Raw genomic sequence first — 19,368 nt, 5'->3', positions numbered from 1 at the left:
CACTAACTCTCTAACTAATAAAAACTAGCAAAGAGTTACTTATCATGTTTATATCGGCCATACAAAAAACTATTGTATTTTGGAATTACATAGATTGCATTCAGACAGAAAATACTGATGAAGAGGAAAGTTTAGGAACAAAACTAGAACCTTGACTCGCTGTTTACTGTCCTCATCCCAGAAATTAAACGCCCCACTCCAGGCGTTAGTTAGTTTCAAAATCCTATCCCCTAGGTTGTGATAGGTATACAAACCCGCGATAAACTTTCTATGTTAGTCCCAAACCCGGCATTAGTAAGTTTCAAAAATCCTATCTCCTAGGTTGTGATAGGTATACAAACCCGCGATAAAATTTCTTTGTTAGTCCCACACCAGGCGTTAGTAAGTTTAAAAATCCTATCCCCTAGGTTGTGATAGGTATGCAAATCTTCGATAAACTTTTTATGTTAGTCCCAAACCAGACATTAGTAAGTTTCAAAATCCTGTCCCCTAGGTTGCGACAGGTATGTAGATCCACGATCACTTACTATGTTAGTCCCACACCAGGCATTAGAAAGTTTCCTTATCTATCCCCTAGGTTGCGATAGATAGATTGATCTGCGAAAACTCACTATATTAGTCCAACTCCAGGCGTTAGTAGAGTTCTTAAAATCTCGTCCCCTAGGTTGTGACTGGTATTATTTGCGATATCTTATTATGTTAGTCCCACTCCAGGCATTAGTATGTCCTTTTTCAAAAAATCTTATCCCCTTGGTTGCGATGAGTATACAAAATCTATATTTTCATTCTTATCACGTTAGTCAACTGGCAGTGACCAGTTTGGTAAACTTACTTGGTGCAAATACTTGGTGAGAATAATTTTCTACTTGGTGCAAATACTTGGTGAGATTCATTTTCTACTTGGTGCAAATACTTGGTGAGAACCATTTGCTACTTGGTACAAATATGTGGTGTGAACAATTTGGGGAACACTTGGTGCAAATACCTGGTGAGAATAATTTGCTACTTGGTGCAAATATGTGGTGTGAACAATTTGGGGAACATTTGGTGCAAACACTTGGTGAGAACAATTTGGGGAACATTTGGTGCAAACTCTTGGTGAGAACATTTTGGGGAACATTTGGTGCAAACTCTTTGTGAGAACAATTTGGGGAACATTTGGTGCAAACATTTTGTGTGAATCATTTGGGAAGAGAAATAATGTATTTATGTTTCATGAATAATTATTATATTTTATATTAATCAAGTAAATATTTTAAATAAATAATATATTGAATAACATGATTATAATAACTACTATACCTTCTAAATCCTTAATTTATACACTTATTTATTAATATTATGCAAAATATTATTTATACATAAATGGCTAATCAATCTAAATTCTTTCTACACTAACATATTTCTTAATATAAATTTATATTTCAAAAGAACTGTGGATCTATTTTTTAAGTCAACTATGAACCGCGTCTACGACTACGCTATCTAAAAAATCAGACAATATTCAAAGGAGATTTTTAAGGTATTTACACAATTCATAAAAAACACCAATCAAATATGAACTACGGTACTCTGACTTCCTCATTGCACTAGAGGATACGTAGGCATAGGTTTCAAAACCCTAGCAAGTATAACTATAAAAAATACTAACATATCAATAAAACCATTTTTTGGATATAGGTGAATGTACGTTTACCGTATCTTCAATTTAAATTTATAAAAAACCTAAACCTATAAGGGATCCCCTTGAATACAAGAGAGATGAAGGGTGCCTAACACCTTCCCTCCGTCTAACCGACTCACGAATATAGAATCTCTGATGATAGGTAACCCATTTAATTCCCTTCCTTTAGGATAAATATAAATGGTGGCGACTCTTACCTTAAAATTTCAGGCCGGTTGCTACACAAGTATGCACATATGTATGCCTTTATGCACAAGTGTACCTGTGGCAAGTGCAAATAAATGCAATTCTTTGTATTAGCTGGATTGTGATTTCATGTGTAAAAGTTGGCTCAGAGCCAAATAAAGTTAATTGAATCCAATACATACAACATGTACATAAAAAGCAAGAAAAATTATCTTGTCTTTAAGCAAATTCATAGAAAACAGAGCAATGCATAAAACTGACAGGAAAACAAAGCATATTCACAAATGGGATTTAGGCAATTCATATTGTGTTTTAACTATAACACAATATGAAGATTCATGTATTATTAAATATTCTTAATATTGTTTAATTTGTGAGATATTGGATCGAACTCTAGTATAGCCGAAGGGTAGCTTCTTGGTTCGACAGTTCGACAGAGTTAAGCATGAAGTCGAAGGTTGTTCACATGCTGGTGTCGAAGTGTGCATGTTGTAGTCGAAGATGGGTCTAGCATGCAGATGTCGAAGATGCTAGGGTGGTTAGCATGTTAAATTAGGTTTTAGTGTTTAAACCCTAATTTGTTAAGTTAGCTTGTGTATTAAGTTGGCTTGTGTAATGGGCCTTGCTGAAAAAGTCCATTAGTTAGTATGTTAGGTTTTATTATAAATAGCATACTAGTCTCTCATCATTGCTAAGCTGCAAATCCTAATTTAGGGTGAGAGAGGTTATTTGTTATTCTTGTAAACTTGTAATCTTATTTTCTAAGAGAAAGTGAAAGAATAGCAGTTATAACCAATTCTTGTGTTCTCCTCTTCTTTCTTATCTTCCCTAATTCCCTATTATACTTTGTTATTGGCATTGAATTCACAACAAATTGGTGCGGTGAGCGTGGAGAAGATGCCTTCAACAAAGTATGAGATTGAAAAGTTCACCAGAGTGAATGATTTCGGTCTGTGGCGCTTGAAGATGAAAGCCCTACTGGTTCAGCAGGGTTGTTTGGAAGCGTTGAAGGGAGAGGCAGCCATGAATGTAGAATTGACGGCAGCGGAGAAGACGAATATGATCGAGAAAGCATACAACGCCATTTTGTTGAGCCTTGGTGATAAGGTTCTCCGGCAGGTATCAAAGGAGACGACGGCATCAGGGTTATGGGTGAAACTTGAAAGTTTGTATATGACCAAATCGCTGGTAAATCGACTCTACCTGAAGCAAGCTTTATATTCATTCAAGATAATTGAAGACAAAGTATTGGCTAAGCAGTTGGATATGTTCAACAAGCTGATTCTTGATCTTGAAAATATTGATGTGAAGATCGATGATGAAGATCAAGCGCTGTTACTATTGTGTTCTTTGCCTCGATCACATGCTCACTTCAAAGAAACTCTCTTGTATGGAAGGGAGTCCCTGACGTTTGAAGAAGTTCAATCAGCCTTGTATTCTAAGGACTTGAATGAACGAAAGGAGCATAAACCTTCGACTGTTGGTGAAGGTTTGGCCGTTAAAGGAAAATTCTTGCGAAAGAATGGTAAGTTCGACAAGAAGGGCAAAAGCCAGTCGAAGTCTTACAGTGGCGAAGCATCTGGCATTCGATGCTATCATTGTAAGAAGGAGGGTCACACAAGAAAGGTGTGCCCTGAACGCCTGAAAGATCATGGAGGTAAGGATAATGGCAATGCAGCCATTGTTCAAGATGACTTTGAATCATCTGATGTTCTTGTGGTTTCAAGCAGTGACTCTAAGAAGGAGTGGATTATGGATTCAGGTTGCACTTGGCACATGACTCCAAACAAAGACTTGTTTGAGGAATTATGTGATCAAGATGGTGGATCAGTATTGCTGGGAAACAACAAGGCTTGCAAGATTGCAGGTGTTGGATCTGTGAGATTCAAGCTCCATGATGAGTCAATAAGGTTGTTGACTGAAGTCAGGTATGTTCCTGATTTGAAGAGAAATCCGCTTTCTCTTGGTGAATTCGACAAGAAAGGATATGTTTTCCAAGGAGAGAAAAGTATCCTAAGAGTCATGAAGGGGTCGAAGGAAGTCTTGAGAGGTGTGAAGAAACAAGGCTTGTATACCCTTGAGGCTGAAGTTATAAGTGGTTCGACAAATGTTGTATCCACGAAACCTTTGTCGAAGACAGAAATCTGGCACATGAGATTGGGCCATGTCAGTGAAAGGGGTCTGGTCAAATTAGGGAAACAAAATCTGCTTGGTGGAGACAAAGTCGAAAAGCTGAAGTTTTGTGAACCCTGTGTACTTGGAAAATCTTGCAGAGTGAAGTTCAACAAAGGCAAACAAAGAACACATGGATCCCTTGATTACATCCATGCTGATCTTTGGGGGCCTGGAAGGTGTGCATCACATTCAGGAGCAAGGTATTTTCTATCCATAGTAGATGATTATTCCAGAAAATTATGGGTATTCATCCAGAAAATTAAGGATGAAACTTTTGAGAATTTCAAAAGTTGGAAGACTCTGGTTGAAAATCAGATTGGCAGGAAGGTCAAGAGGTTGAGAACCGACAATGGCCTTGAATTTTGCAATGAGGCATTCGACAGTTTTTGTGCTGCCTCTGGTATTGCAAGGCACAGATTTAATCGAAATGGTTTGGAGAGAGTCAGATGCATGTTGACTAGTGTGGGGTTAAAGAAGGTGTTCTGGGCTGAGGCTGTTTCGACAGCAACATATCTGATAAACAGATGTCCTTCGACAGCGTTAGATATGAAGACACCTGAAGAAGTTTGGTCGGGACATCCACCAGATCTCGACAAACTGAGAGTATTTGGCTGCGTAGCCTATGCTCACATTAGGCAAGACAAGGTCGAACCTAGAGCTCTGAAATGCATGTTCATGGGATACCCTGAAGGAGTCAAAGCTTATAGGCTATGGTGCCTAGAGCCAGGTCACAGGAGGTGTATCACCAGTCGAGATGTAGTTTTCAATGAAGCTGAAATGGCTTTTAAGAAAACTGATGATGTTGGTCGAAGTACAGAAACATCCGACGAAGAGCTGGAACAAGTAGAGATTCATGCTGAGGTGGAGCATGTTGATGCTGAATTGCATATCCCTGATGAAGTCGAAGAAGAAGCAGAAGATGCTGAGAAAGTTGAGGAAACTGACGATGACTACCTATTATCGAGAGATAGGTCGAGAAAAGTCATAAAGGCACCTCAGAGGCTTGGGTATGCAGATCTTATAGCCTATGCCTTAATCTCTTCAAGTGAGGTTCTAGACGAAGAACCTAGAGACTACAAGGAAGTTATGAGGAGTCGAAATAAGACTGAATGGCTGAAGACCATGGATGATGAGATGAAATCTCTTCATGATAATCATACTTGGGAACTGATCAAGAAACCTGTTGGGGCAAGGTTAGTCAGCTGTAAATGGATTTTCAAAGTTAAGGAAGGAATTGAAGGAGTGACGTCGAAAAGATACAAGGCAAGGTTAGTTGCAAGGGGTTTCACTCAGAAAGAAGGTGTCGACTTCAATGATGTGTTTTCTCCTGTTGTGAAGCATAGGTCCATTCGAATGTTGCTTGCCATGGTGGCACAATTCGATCTTGAACTGGAACAGATGGATGTGAATACTGCGTTCTTGTATGGTGATCTAGATGAAACGATCCCGATGAGGCAACCTGAAGGGGTATGTCGAAAAGGGGAAGGAAGATTATGTGTGCAAGTTAAAGAGATCTTTGTATGGGCTGAAACAATCTCCTCGACAGTGGAGTAGGAGATTCGACAAGTTCATGGCACGCATAAGTTTCATTAGAAGTCAGTTCGACCACTGCGTTTACTTCAGATTTCGACCTGGTAATTCATTTGTCATTTTGTTGCTTTATGTGGATGATATTCTCATAGCAAGCAACAATGTTGAAGATGTGATGAGGGTGAAGGCTGAACTCAATAAGGAGTTCGATATGAAGGATCTAGGAGCTGCTTCCAGGATTCTTGGAATTGACATTCGGAGAGATAGAAAGAAGACGAAGATATGCTTATCTCAAGAGGCATGTCTACGGAAGATTCTTGAAAAGTTTGGTATGTCGAATTCGAAGCCAGTTGTGACTCCAACAAACCCTCAATTCAAGCTGAGTATTGATCAGTGTCCCAGTACTGATGTCGAAAGAGTCTATATGAATAGCATCCCATATGCTAATATAGTTGGTTCTTTGATGTACGTTATGGTCTGTACTAGACCCGACATAGCATACGCAGTAAGTCTTGTAAGCAGGTACATGGAGAATCCTGGAAAGGCTCACTGGCAAGCATTGAAGTGGATTTTAAGGTACATAAATGGATCTCTGAACAGAGTCTTAATTTATGGTGGAGCCTTGGGTGAAGATAGTAAAGCAGCAATCGAAGGATATGTCGACTCTGATTATGCAGGTTGTATGGATTCTAGAAAGTCTATTTCTGGATATGTTTTCACTATGTTTGGCACATCAATTAGTTGGAAAGCAACTCTTCAGAAGGTTGTTGCTCTATCAACCACTGAAGCGGAGTATATTGCTCTCACTGAAGCTGTGAAAGAAGCATTGTGGCTTGAAGGTTTTGCAAAGGAGATGAAACTTCAAGGTCAAGGTATCACTGTTAAATGTGATAGTCAAAGTGCAATACACCTGTCAAAGAATTCAGCCTATCATGAGCGAACTAAGCACATTGATGTGAGGCTGCATTTCGTCAGAGGAGTAATCGAGCATGGAGAAGTCCAAGTGCTGAAGGTTTCGACTGAAGACAATGTTGCTGATATGATCACCAAGACATTGCCGAGTTGCAAGTTTTTCCACTGTATGCAGTTGATAAAGCTGCATGAAGAAAGCTAGTTTGTTCCCTTGATGTTGTAGAGTTAGATCCAAGGTGGAGATTTGTGAGATATTGGATCGAACTCTAGTATAGCCGAAGGGTAGCTTCTTGGTTCGACAGTTCGACAGAGTTAAGCATGAAGTCGAAGGTTGTTCACATGCTGGTGTCGAAGTGTGCATGCTGTAGTCGAAGATGGGTCTAGCATGCAGATGTCGAAGATGCTAGGGTGGTTAGCATGTTAAATTAGGTTTTAGTGTTTAAACCCTAATTTGTTAAGTTAGCTTGTGTATTAAGTTGGCTTGTGTAATGGGCCTTGCTGAAAAAGCCCATTAGTTAGTATGTTAGGTTTTATTATAAATAGCATACTAGTCACTCATCATTGCTAAGCTGCAAATCCTAATTTAGGGTGAGAGAGGTTATTTGTTATTCTTGTAAACTTGTAATCTTATTTTCTAAGAGAAAGTGAAAGAATAGCAGTTATAACCAATTCTTGTGTTCTCCTCTTCTTTCTTATCTTCCCTAATTCCCTATTATACTTTGTTATTGGCATTGAATTCACAACAATTAGATATTCATGTATTATTAGATATTCTTAATATTGTTTCTTTAGGGGTGGGCATTTAGCTACTAAATTCATAAATTAAGATTTTCAATTTAGGATATGTTTCAAAAAAAATATTAATTTGAACTCAAGGACTGAATAGGCATATTTGAGTGCACTGAACATCACATTAACCCACTCTCAATCACTAGAAAATAAATGAAGACGATAAATGAGATGTTATCACAAAAATTGGCTCATTGATTAGAAAGTAAATAACTACTACAATTTTAAAAGCAGCAATATGAAACATACGACGTAAGCATATATGGAGCCATCATTGTTGAAAGCACCACAAGGTATGGACTGACCACACCTTTTCATAGCCTACAAAACACATTAAAAAATGAAATATCAATAAATAACGTCATAAAGACAGACAAAGGTGGAAAGAAGACTGTATTGTTTTCTAGATTGACACATAGTTAATACAGAAATTGTAAGGATTCTAGAATAAAGGGAAATTAGTGCAGTTAAAGTAGTTATGAATAGTTAGAGTAATTAGTTAGTATGTTGGTTAGCAAGTTAGGTGGTTGTTTAAGTGGTTAGTTTGTTATGTGACGTTAAGCCTATTAGAAAGTCTTTAAATAGCCTACATTTGGTATGAAGTACATACATAACTCCAAGGAAGTATTAGCAAGTCTTTAAACATGATGTCCTTCCCACTAACTCTCTAACTATCGGCCATATAAAAACTATTGTGTTTTGGAATTACATAGATTGCATTCAGATAGAAAATACTGATGAAGAGGAAAGTTTAGGAACAAAACTAGAACCTTGACTCGCTGTTTACTGTCCTCATCCCAGACATTAAACGCCCCATCAGATCCGGCAGTTGCAAAAGTGTGATGCACATGGACACAAAGACATCAATTAGATTGTATATAAAAGAATATTAAGTAAACAAAATTTAATTAATTTTGATATTATGAAGTGTATTACAGGATGGAAACTTAGAGAGTTGACTAAAAATATGTCACTATTTTCTCTGTGGCATTTAAAAGTAAAATTCTTGCTCGATTGCGCATCATCAAGGTGATGTACTCCAACCCTTCCTTTTATTGAGCCCACCTACAGAGAAAAAAAATAGTCAATACTCAATAGTATCAGTATAGAAATTAGTGTGTAAACACCAAGGATGTACGTGATAATAACACCAAGAAAAAACGTAATAGCATAAAAACGTGAAACAAATTAAAATTATGGCTTTTGAGTTTGTAATGTAAAAAACAAATGCAGCATACAGTAATGTGAACATAAAATTCAATTTTCACACCCTATATGATTCTATCTCGAGAAAAAAGGCCTCGATGTTGTCATTATATAGTATCAGTGTAAAATTCTTCTAGCAAATAATGCAGTGATAACCTAATTGTCTAAAGAGTGCAATACAGTTTACCAAATTAGAGAATCACAAACTTTAAAGCCTCTTCACAGCATGCACATAAACCCTCCAATACAAGTGGAGAACTGGCCCACATCATTGCATTGATGGAATAAGATAAAAGGGTAACAAGTAAGATTGCAGACTTCTAAAACTGTACTTGAATGTGACTGAAAAGTGAATACATACCAGAGTATGGTGTTTGATTACTTCCCCTCTTTGAATAGTTACCTCTTTGAATCCAATTATCAACACCACACGATCGTCTTCTTCCAACTTATGTTATCCACATAACCATCAAATCATCACCACTTTTCAACTCAATATGATATTTCCCCCTTCCATCAATATTAATCCATTATGCAAGAAACTCGATCTTACTCACTTTTCTATTATCGGTGTTATGCAACATATTATATAAGTTTGGATTCATTATGGACCAGACAAAATAGTCTCTACAATCACACCTATACGAAACCGTTAGTAAAATCTCTACTCTTGAATTTACACTACCTTTTTTTTTTGGCAAATCCTCTAAAAATATGGTAAATCTAGGAGATTTTTAAAAATAATAGTACTTTTCAACTACCTGATTTTTTAACATTTTGCAAAAACTCCGGAACAACAAGGTGTTTTTTTTTTTATAAAAATGAGTAAGTTTTTCCAATCACTGATTTTTTTTAAAAACCAGTACAACTGCTTACTAGATTTTTAAGTACGCTAACAATTTTTTATTTGTACCGAACATTTCATCTGTTCTACCTAATTTTTCGCCTTAATTTTATGACAAAATTTTGACAAAGATAATATAGGTATTATAGAAAAATTGGGTTGTCAGGTTAAACTTTGGGGAATTTCTTAACACACCCCATATCTTTCTAGCGCACCGTGCAAAAATACCAAATTGTTCCTAGATTCCGAAAATGTATCTCTGGAAGCATCCTTTGTATGTACATTGATGAACAATATCCAATATAAATGAAAGGAAATAATAGAAGATGCATTTATTGAAGGGACTTGTAATTGTATCTTCGGAAAAACCCTGACTTCAAAGCATAATCTAGCTTAAGAAACATCATATGTCACACAAAAATATTTCGGAGATGCATTTACAGAAAGGACCCTTAATTGTATCTCCGAAATAAATTGACACAAACACGCGACATCATCTCTTCCCCTTCCTCACTTTCAGAAACACATTTTGAACTTTTCAAAACCCTCTGAAAACACCAACAGCCCCATTGTGCGAATTCTCATAAAAAATCTTCAAACAACAATCAAGCATAATCTAACATCGGTGTTAAAGTTTCTTTAACCATCAAGAATCATATTTTGAAGTGAAATTGTAAGAAAAAAATAGCTTTTTTTAGTTTACATAAATGCCTTTAGAAATTGAGTTTTAGATTATAAAATTGAAATATTTTTAGTGTTTGCAAGCTTAGAAGTATGGTTGAACATTTTAGTTTGGTTGCTTTTGCAATCAATGAGCAATTTTTTGAGGTCCTGAGAGTCCGACCTCCGCCATTGACGAAGAAGAAAAGTTGCAGGAAGTTTCAGAGATGCATCTCCGGAATTTTTTAACATGTAAATAAAAATCGGAGATGCATTGATAACACGAAAATCTATCGTATACTTCGCTTGATTTACATAAATTATATCTTTATTTTATCATAATTATGTTGCTTTATATTCGTATTATGCCGGTATTTTCTATGTTTTCAGGAATTTGATGTTTTCAAGTCATGTGCGAAGGAAGTCGAGAAAAGTCGAGCAAATCATACTTAAAATCCACAAAAGAAGAGAAATGATACAATTGTGGGGTGTATGGCAAGAATAGGGTGCATTGCAAGTAAAAGCCTTGGAAATTGTTAAAGAAGTAAGCCCAGCCCAATGCATGGAAGAGCCAAGCCCAAGTGCTAGCTAGGGTGTAACGACCGTTACACATCTAGCCCTAACCTTGTGACGACCGTCACACTTGCAGCGAAGCTTCCTGCCCAAAACTAGGGGTGTGACGATCGTCACACTCACCCCCTCAAGCCCTAACGACCGTTATGCCTTAGGAAGCAAGGCTTCCTCACGAAGCAAGCGTGACGACCATCACATCTTCCTCAACGGTCCGTAGCGACCGTTACGGAGGAGAATCCGAAGGAGAAAATATCTCAACTCCCACGTTACTCCAAGTCTATAAATAGGGATGTCGTACCACATTTTTGGGGGCTCTCTCTCTCTCTTTTCCTCTCGAGTCCATTTTTCGTTCATAGCTTTTTCTGAGAATGTAAAAGTAATAGTTCTCCACATTGGGGGAACTATTACCAAGTTAGAGTTGGGATTTATTTCTATCATTCAATCTATGTTTTAGATTCAAGCTATGTTCTTCATTTTACCGCTTTTATAATTATTGTCATTGCTATTCCTTTTATCACATTATTTATTGTTATTTTGTTTGTCAAATCAAATTGCTATGCCATTTTTTTATAGTAACTATAATTATTTGTGCATTTTTAATTAGTAATATGTCCGGCTAAATAGTTTTGAGTCCGGTGTATGAGGACCGTTGTTACTGACGGGACTCGGTAGAAAATAATAGGTGTGAATTTATGATTATAATTCTGTTTTGGTTTTAATTCCCAAGTCTAATTTAAATATCTTTGTCAAGAGAGTGATAGGGTATTTAACACGATTTTGTCACGAGAGTGAGAAATCAATTAAGGTTAGATCCGGCACTGCGAGAGCGTGGGGATCGAACCAGATAGTGGAAATTAGGCAACAAATCTATATACAACGAGAGGTCTTAAGATACGTTTAGGATATTGTTTGCTTTCAAAATATATTTCTTAGTTACAGGGCGAGCGAGAGCAAAATCTAGGGATTAGGAAGTATGAATTTAGTTAATACCGCGAGAGCGTGAGGCAGAGTTTTTAAGTTGGTATATTCTACGGAATTAAGTTATAGATGTAATTAGTACATGTTTCCTATAAGTCCTTCGGGAACGCGGAAACCATATCCCGATCTCGTTTTAGTATTATTCCCTAAGTCCATTTATTCTAGTTTTAGTTCTTAGTTTCCCCCAAAATCCAATTATTCATTAGCCTTAGCTATACAAAGTAACGGTAGATTATAGTAGGTTGACATTGGTCTCTGTGGTTCAACAATATTTTTTATTACTTCGATTATTAATCTGTTATTACACCGTATAGACTAAGAAACTCTTATTTCTATAATTATGTGTCAATCAAACTTTTTCTACAACTCCTAACCCCAGTATTTCGAGGAATCACCTGAATTCTATAAATCCGACCTCGAAATACTATTGGAGAATTTCAATGCGTCACTACCCGACTCTCCCCCAAACTACCTCATCAACCATCAATCCCAATATTTCGAGGAGTCGCGAGAATACCAAAGACCTGATCTTGAAACATCATTGGAGGTTTACAATGCGACGCTAATTTATCCTCAACCAAATTACCTCATAAACCATCAATCCCAATATTTCGAGGAGTCGCAAGAATACCAAAATTCCACTCTCGACGCATTAATGGAAGATATGATTGCGAATCTAACTCGAACTAGGCTAGAAACCATAATAACAACAAAGGGGTGAGAAATCGCATCAATAAAATATATGGTATATACTGCAAGGTAGAATACAGACACATACATATTCTGCAAACAATTGCACAACATCACGTCACAACAATATTCTCACACCCATATCAACACCATACACTATTACAATCACGCATACAACTCATTTATGCAATGCAACTCAACTATGCAACTCAATGCATATGCATGTGGTACCAACTCAAAATTTGGTTCTCTTAGGAACTGGATCCCTTCTCTGAGCTCCAAGCCCCCTCTCTGAGATTGGGACAAGCCACTAGTACCCTCTCTGAACTGTCGAACATGCCTCTTGACTCTACTCAATATGATGCATTCTCATGTACATTAATGCACAAATAAATCACTGATATTAACAATTTGCACTGACAACTCACGTAATCCCCTCTCTGGATTACCACACAACAACAATTCATATATGCACGACACAACATAAGCTCAGTGCAACTGAAGCATATAATAACTCTTCTCAATCAAACTATCATCTCATACACGCGACAACACAAAAATCATAATTAACATCTCAAACATCCTAACATTCATCACAACTTACAAATCATACTCGACACAACATCAAAACTCTTGTCATTCACCAATTACTCCATTAAAATGTTTTTAATTACTAATTCACATCAACTCAGCACCAACAGAGCCTAACAGTACCCAAACAGTCTACAAAAGTCGAAAAATTGGAATCTGTAACTCAAAACACACAAACAGACGATTTACGTGAGTTTCAGGTTCATGGAAGGTTACCCGTCACGGGCATGACGCCCGCCATGGACCTTATCACACTAAAATGTTACCTGTGTGACGACCGGCTCCAGAACTTGAGCCTGAGCTTCATGACGGGTTACCCGTCATGAGCATGGCGCCCGCCACGGTCATGGCACTTGCCATGGACCTATAGAAAACAGACTTTGTCTCTTTCAATGGAGTTCGAATCTGAACTCCGATTTTCCATTTCAAGCATCCAAAATTGACTCAAAACAGTCCATACATTATATACAAACATCAAAATCATATTATCACATCAAATAGACACTTTTAAGCACTTATATTCATAGATTCACAAAATCCCTACAACCTTCAAACATCATCAATGACATATTCTCATCACAATTCTAACATAGAATTTACACACATATGGCATACAAAAATCAACACCACACGTCATCAATTTTCATAATTCAAACCAATCAAAATAATTCCTATTGGAGGTTATGGACTCCTAAATCCTACCCCTTAAGCATTATACCCATTATTAAATCCATTCTCCCCTTTACTTGAATTTTCCATAAAAGCAAACTCTAACAATGGTGGTTTCTCCTCTCTTAAGCCCTAATTCTCCTCTTTGGTCTTCTAATCTCTTTGACTATACTTTTCTTCTCAATTGTACGTACTGACAGATTTTAGGTTAATCCTTTCTTAACCTTAAATATCAAGTTAATCTAATTAAAATCAGTTTCTACCCCATTTAACCTCTCCTTTCACTCATTTCCCCCATTATTTTACTAATTTACAATTCAGCCCCATCTTCCACTATTCTCTATTTTCTCCTTTTATTAAATAAATTAAAATCGTTCTTGACTTCCTATGCTCTCAACTCAAGTTCACACACCTTACCACCCAAAATAATTCAATTAAAATGCATGGAAATTATAATTAAATCGAAATAAATTAGATAAAATAATTTACTAAAACTGGGGTGCTACACAAACCATACTATACATAATGCTTCCAACCCTACTTGCATAAGGAGTACTTTCTATTATCTTTTCTTCTTTAGTTTTAGGACATTGTTTAACTGAAAGCTTCATGTGATGACCCAAAGGAGTATTGACAGGTTTAGCATCTTGCGTTCTAAACAACTCCACCACTTTCTTCAAGTAACTAGATTGAAATAAGAACAATTCACTCTTGTTGCGGCTTCTCATGATATACATACTCATGGTTCTTTTAGCTTCACCAAGATATTTCATCTTAAAATCACCATTTAAGATCTCTTTGAGCTTAACGATTTTGTTTTTGCTAGAAGTTGTCATCAAAATATCATCAACATATAGAAGAAGGTAGATAATGACTTTCTCATTCCTCTTTAATATGTATACACAAGCATTATAATTAATTCCTACATACCTATGTTTAAGAAGAAATTTATCAAACTAACGATACCACTGCCTTGTACTTTGTTTCAATCCATACAAATATTTCTTCAACAAATATACCTTAACTTTATCTTCTACAAAACCTTTCAGGTTATTCCATGTAGATTGTCTCTTCAAGGTCTCCATATAAGAAAGCTATTTTGATGTCAATCTATTCCAACACAAGATTATATTGATTTACAATTGCCATAAGTATCCTTATAGAACAATGTTTTACCATAGGCGAACAAATTTCATTGTAATCAATCGCTTCCACTTGAGTAAAACCCTTATCTACAAGTCTTGCATTAAACCATGGTTCTTCAGTTCCTGGAATACCTTCATTCTTCTTGAAGACCCACTTGCATCCAACCACACTTTGTTTCTTAGATAGCCTCACAAGCTCAGTGAATTCATCTCATCATTTATCGTCATTAACAATCTTTGACTACCTTTGCTTTTGATTGCTTCTTTGAAGGTCTTTGGTTCTGAGTGTTGCAACCCTTTAGCCACATTCAAAGCATAACAAATAAGATCAACATAAATGTACGTTTGAGGTAGTACAATCTCCCTCCTAATTCTATCACGTGTCAACTGATAATTAGGAGACAACGTATATTGCCCTTTAATAGTATTTGAAACAAGAGTTTCAACTACCTCCTTGTCTCTAGTCTCACTAGTAGGAACCTCCACCTCAAACTAAGTTTTTTTTCACCATAGTTTATGATTCTTTAACCTCCAGGTCTTTGCACTTCATCCCCATATGAGTCTCATCAAAAATAACATCTTTGTTTGTGATAAATTTTAATCTTCCAGAATCCATCTTCTACAGTTTGTAACTCTTCACCTCTTACGGATAACCAATGAAGACACACTTCACAAACCTAACATCAAGTTTGTTTTGTTTGATATAAGCAAATGCCAAAGCTCCAAAAATCTTCAAATTTGAGTAGTATACCCGTTTCCCACTCCAAATTTCCAAAGGTGTCTTGAAGTTTATTCCTATGGATGGACATCTGTTAATCAAGTAAGCTATTGTAGCAACAACTTCACTTCAAAAACTCTTTGGTAAACCATCTCCCAACAATATGCACCTCACTTTCTCCATAATCATTATATTCATGTGTTCAGCTAAGTAATTTTGTTAAAGTGTGTTAACAACGATTCTCTGTCTTTTGATACCATGTATTTTAGAAAAACTCATTAAACTAATCTAAAACAAACTCCATGCTATTGTCAGTTCTTAGAACATTAAACCGAAACTTGGAAAGGACCAAGCAAGCCACCAAAGATGGCAAAGAGGCCTCACTCTTCAACTTGCCGAATGGTCTCCTATAGCGATCTTCATTCAAGACTGAAGCCTAAACTAAGGGTATTTTGCATACTTATATAATCACATTTTGAAGCTGGGTTATATAATCACATTTCACACCATTGTTAGAAATGATTCTAAATTCTCAACATCATTATTTAACATGATACTACAATTAAACAAGTTTACAGATAATACCTTATCTTTTATTTTATTCCTCAAACCTATGTACATATCTAGAAGGTCATATCCATCTACAAAGAGAATACTACTACAGCAGATACATAAGGCAAACTACTTAGGAGAGAGTTTGAGGTTTATCTTATTCCAAGATACCTGCTCAAGTTACAGAAGTTCATCAGGTTCATAATTTCCAATCACACAGCACTTCCTAGCTTTTCCAACCATGATTCTTGATCTGATGCATCAACTTGATTTCTCTTTTTTTGTTTTGTTTTGTTTTTTTCCAACTAGTTCAGTTAAAGAGTCATTGCCTCTTGACATCAAGTTCCTCCGTTTTCGCGAATCTTCCACGGATTCTTGGTTGACTGTCAGCCAGCGCTTTCCTGCAAGCATACTGAAACCATGCGACAATATTAGAAGTTTGAGTTTAGAATCATTTCAAAAGCAGAAAATTGAGTCTTTGATATATATCATTGACAGTTAAAACAAAAAGCAACAAGGTTAACCATTCTATAGTTACCTTTATTTTCCTTCCAAAGTTTCTCCTTGTCTTCTTATTCCTATATCTAGAGAGTTTTTCTTGACGTTGCTCACTCGTACAGTTGGTGTGAAGAAAAGGCCTCTCGAGAGTAGATTGGCCAACACTGATGTTACCATTTCCAAGAGTCTGTCATAAGAAAAATGTCAGTCATACACCCAATCTTGCGCAGATGGCAAAAAGGTATACAGTATAAAAATCAGATTTAGTTAGTACCCTCTGGAGCGCTGCACATGATGCATAACTGTTGGATCTGGGTGGATCCAACGTTGCACCCAGATCCAATAGCTCTGCAACTCTTGCAACGCTCCAGACGATCGGAATCCAAATAAGGATGTCTCTCTTTATAAACAATACTTTAATTTACCTTTATATCACCTTCACTAAACGCCCTCCGCATGCCATAAACCGCGTTGAAATCGATTCCAGGGAAATCAAGGAAAGCAGGCTTCATTGCAGCTCCATGCATCCAATCCATTGAACTCAAACTTCCCGAACTAACACTCTTTGGTAATAGTACATCAGGAATTGGTTTGTTTTCTTGAACCGTATTCTCCTCGATGTTCAGAGCAGGAATCTTGATTTCGAGAATTTCAGATAGAGGTGACTCTATATTTGCCTTTTCCAAGAGATCTTTTTTGCACTCATAGTATACCTCACTTAAAAGCTGTTCATTTTGAAGTACATTTTCAATATCCGAAGATTTTAGACCCTGAGACGACATATCTTCGCCACATGATATCATTGACATGGCTTGCATAGGATCAAGGTCCATCTCCGGTTCTTCCATAATCGTCTCAGGCGCTTTGAACAGATCTCCCTCTACAAATAAATCAAATTCCGACATTGCAGATGATTGAACAAGGTCACTCTGCATCAAAACACAGATAAAAGAACAATTAACAAATAACTATAGAAAGACAAAAGACACAATCGGTGTTGAATAATTAATCAAAATACGAAATTATCGTAACTTTTTCTCATTTTAATTAGTATTATATTTATGAAAATAATTGTAACAACAACTATATGTTGTCTTTAGAAAAATCCAACAGAATGATTCAACATAGCACAGAAGGTTTGCGTAAACGAAAGGCGTGAATACAAATTCAGTTGAACCTTCGCATGATTGCAAATTCAAAGCCCATGCTTCACCGAAAAAAGCCGACTTTGAAAGAGCCCACTAAGTGTTGATGGCTGAAACATTGAAACTACAATCAAACATTAATCCAACTTCAAGGTGTGACCAGAGAGGCTACACAGAAACAAGTATCAAAATATAATCCAAATCCTCTGCCATACATCTGTGAAGTCTCTCCAGTCGCACCTCTTAAATTGGATTAATGTAACAGCTGAGATATAACACCATCAGCCGTTAAATTAATCCAACTTCAAAGTACGGCCAGAGAGACTGCACAGGTGGCAGAGAATCTAATTATCTAAGTCGATCAAAAGATCTTAAGTTACTTCATGTCTTTAGAATTGTTCCAAATTGAGTGACCAAAAGACCAAACAACACTAACATGAAAACAAACCCACTAACACTTTTATCTATTATTGTTAAACAACAAAAACAGAAGCAAAATAGCATGAATTCCTCTTTTACAACTATGTATTTAGTGCAACACAAAAGACCAAAAAGAAATTATTAACTTAAGCATTCACAAGTCCTTTTCCTCCAAACTTTTTTCCATAATAGAAAAGAAAAAAAAAAAGGAATAAAATGACTTTTTCTTCTTCAATAAACCTCCCCTTAGTGGGGAAGAAAAAGACAAACACTCCACTAAGAATCACTCACACTTGAAAACCATAATATTAATATAAATCAATCAATAGAAAAATGGAAGAAAAATGAAAGAACACGGAAGTATCACAAGAAAAAACACTTTCCATCTTAATCACTTTTATTTTTCCTTTTGTAACACTTTTCCAGATCCAGCACTTAAAGCTAACTCTAGCTGTTTCCACTTGTGTGATGAATATATATGTGGAAACATTCTGAATAACTCATAATTAATTTTTAATTTTGTTTTTCTCAAGCTTGATATTTTCAATCAACAAGTTCATGATGTGAGAATTGAAAATTTAGAGTAATTAAACTTAACCTTAAAAATGATCATGATTAATTTAAATATAACTCAATATATATAGAATTTGAGATGAAAAAAGTTTCTAAATTTAGGAAAATGAAAATTAAGTACAAATATGGTTATATTTAGTTGAACAATTATGTTTTATTAGAAAACTATTAGGAAAATAAGAACATGGAATTAAACAAAAAAGAAAGATACAAAATTTCAGTTTTCTACATCTTAGTGAAAATTCATCAAGAAAATGCAGCTCAAAGGAGTATAGAAAGAGTAAGAAGCAAGATCAAAAGATTAAAAATAAAAAATAAAAAATGTAAGAAATTGGAAATAGAAAGAGAGAGACAAAAAAAGGTACCATTGAAGCATTGGATTTTTGAGTCATGCAGTACTCTTCAAGTTGTTGAAACTCATGGGAGTAATTCTGTAGGTAAGGGAAGAGAAGGCCAGTTTCTGCAAACATTTTCTTAGGAGAGAGAGAGAAGAGAGAGAGAGAGAGAGAGAGAGAGAGAGAGTTTCAATGAGAAACACAAAAGGAAATAAGACAAACACAGTTTCACATGAACTAAGAGAGAGAATGTGTGTGAAGATTATGAGGAAGGGGTTTGAGGTTTGATGAATTTAAGACAACATGAAAGGGAATTTATATCATATAAAACTTTATAATATACTACTATTTCAAGTTTTCAACATCAAAATACTATGCTATTTATTTTGAGTTTCACTTTTATAGACGGTGTATGACTTAAAAAATAATTATAATAAAATTTAATACTTTTGTAAATATAGTTATAGTTAATTGTTATTTTAAAAATTAGTTATA

General features: G+C 36.0%; 1 protein-coding gene across 2 annotated transcripts; it reads right to left on the bottom strand.

Moving 5' to 3' along the window:
• Positions 1–15,921: 15,921 nt before the first annotated feature.
• Positions 15,922–19,168, bottom strand: LOC131596149 (zinc finger protein CONSTANS-LIKE 12-like). 2 transcript variants are annotated; one of them, XM_058868729.1, is made up of 4 exons: positions 18,904–19,168; positions 16,826–17,329; positions 16,441–16,587; positions 15,922–16,314 (listed from the first exon to the last, which is right to left on the bottom strand). In XM_058868729.1, the coding sequence occupies exons 1-4, from the start codon at positions 19,006–19,008 to the stop codon at positions 16,225–16,227; spliced, it is 846 nt and encodes a 281-aa protein (XP_058724712.1). In that variant the 5' UTR covers positions 19,009–19,168; the 3' UTR covers positions 15,922–16,224. The 2 variants fall into 2 exon arrangements, with proteins under 2 accessions (XP_058724712.1, XP_058724713.1); XM_058868730.1 differs by lacking the exon at positions 18,904–19,168 and adding an exon at positions 17,578–18,873.
• Between the last annotated feature and the right edge of the window lie 200 nt (positions 19,169–19,368).

Source organism: Vicia villosa, linkage group LG4, assembly GCF_029867415.1.
Source record: "Vicia villosa cultivar HV-30 ecotype Madison, WI linkage group LG4, Vvil1.0, whole genome shotgun sequence".
Classification (NCBI taxonomy): domain Eukaryota; kingdom Viridiplantae; phylum Streptophyta; class Magnoliopsida; order Fabales; family Fabaceae; genus Vicia; species Vicia villosa.
This window is presented reverse-complemented; position numbering and strand designations above follow the sequence as displayed.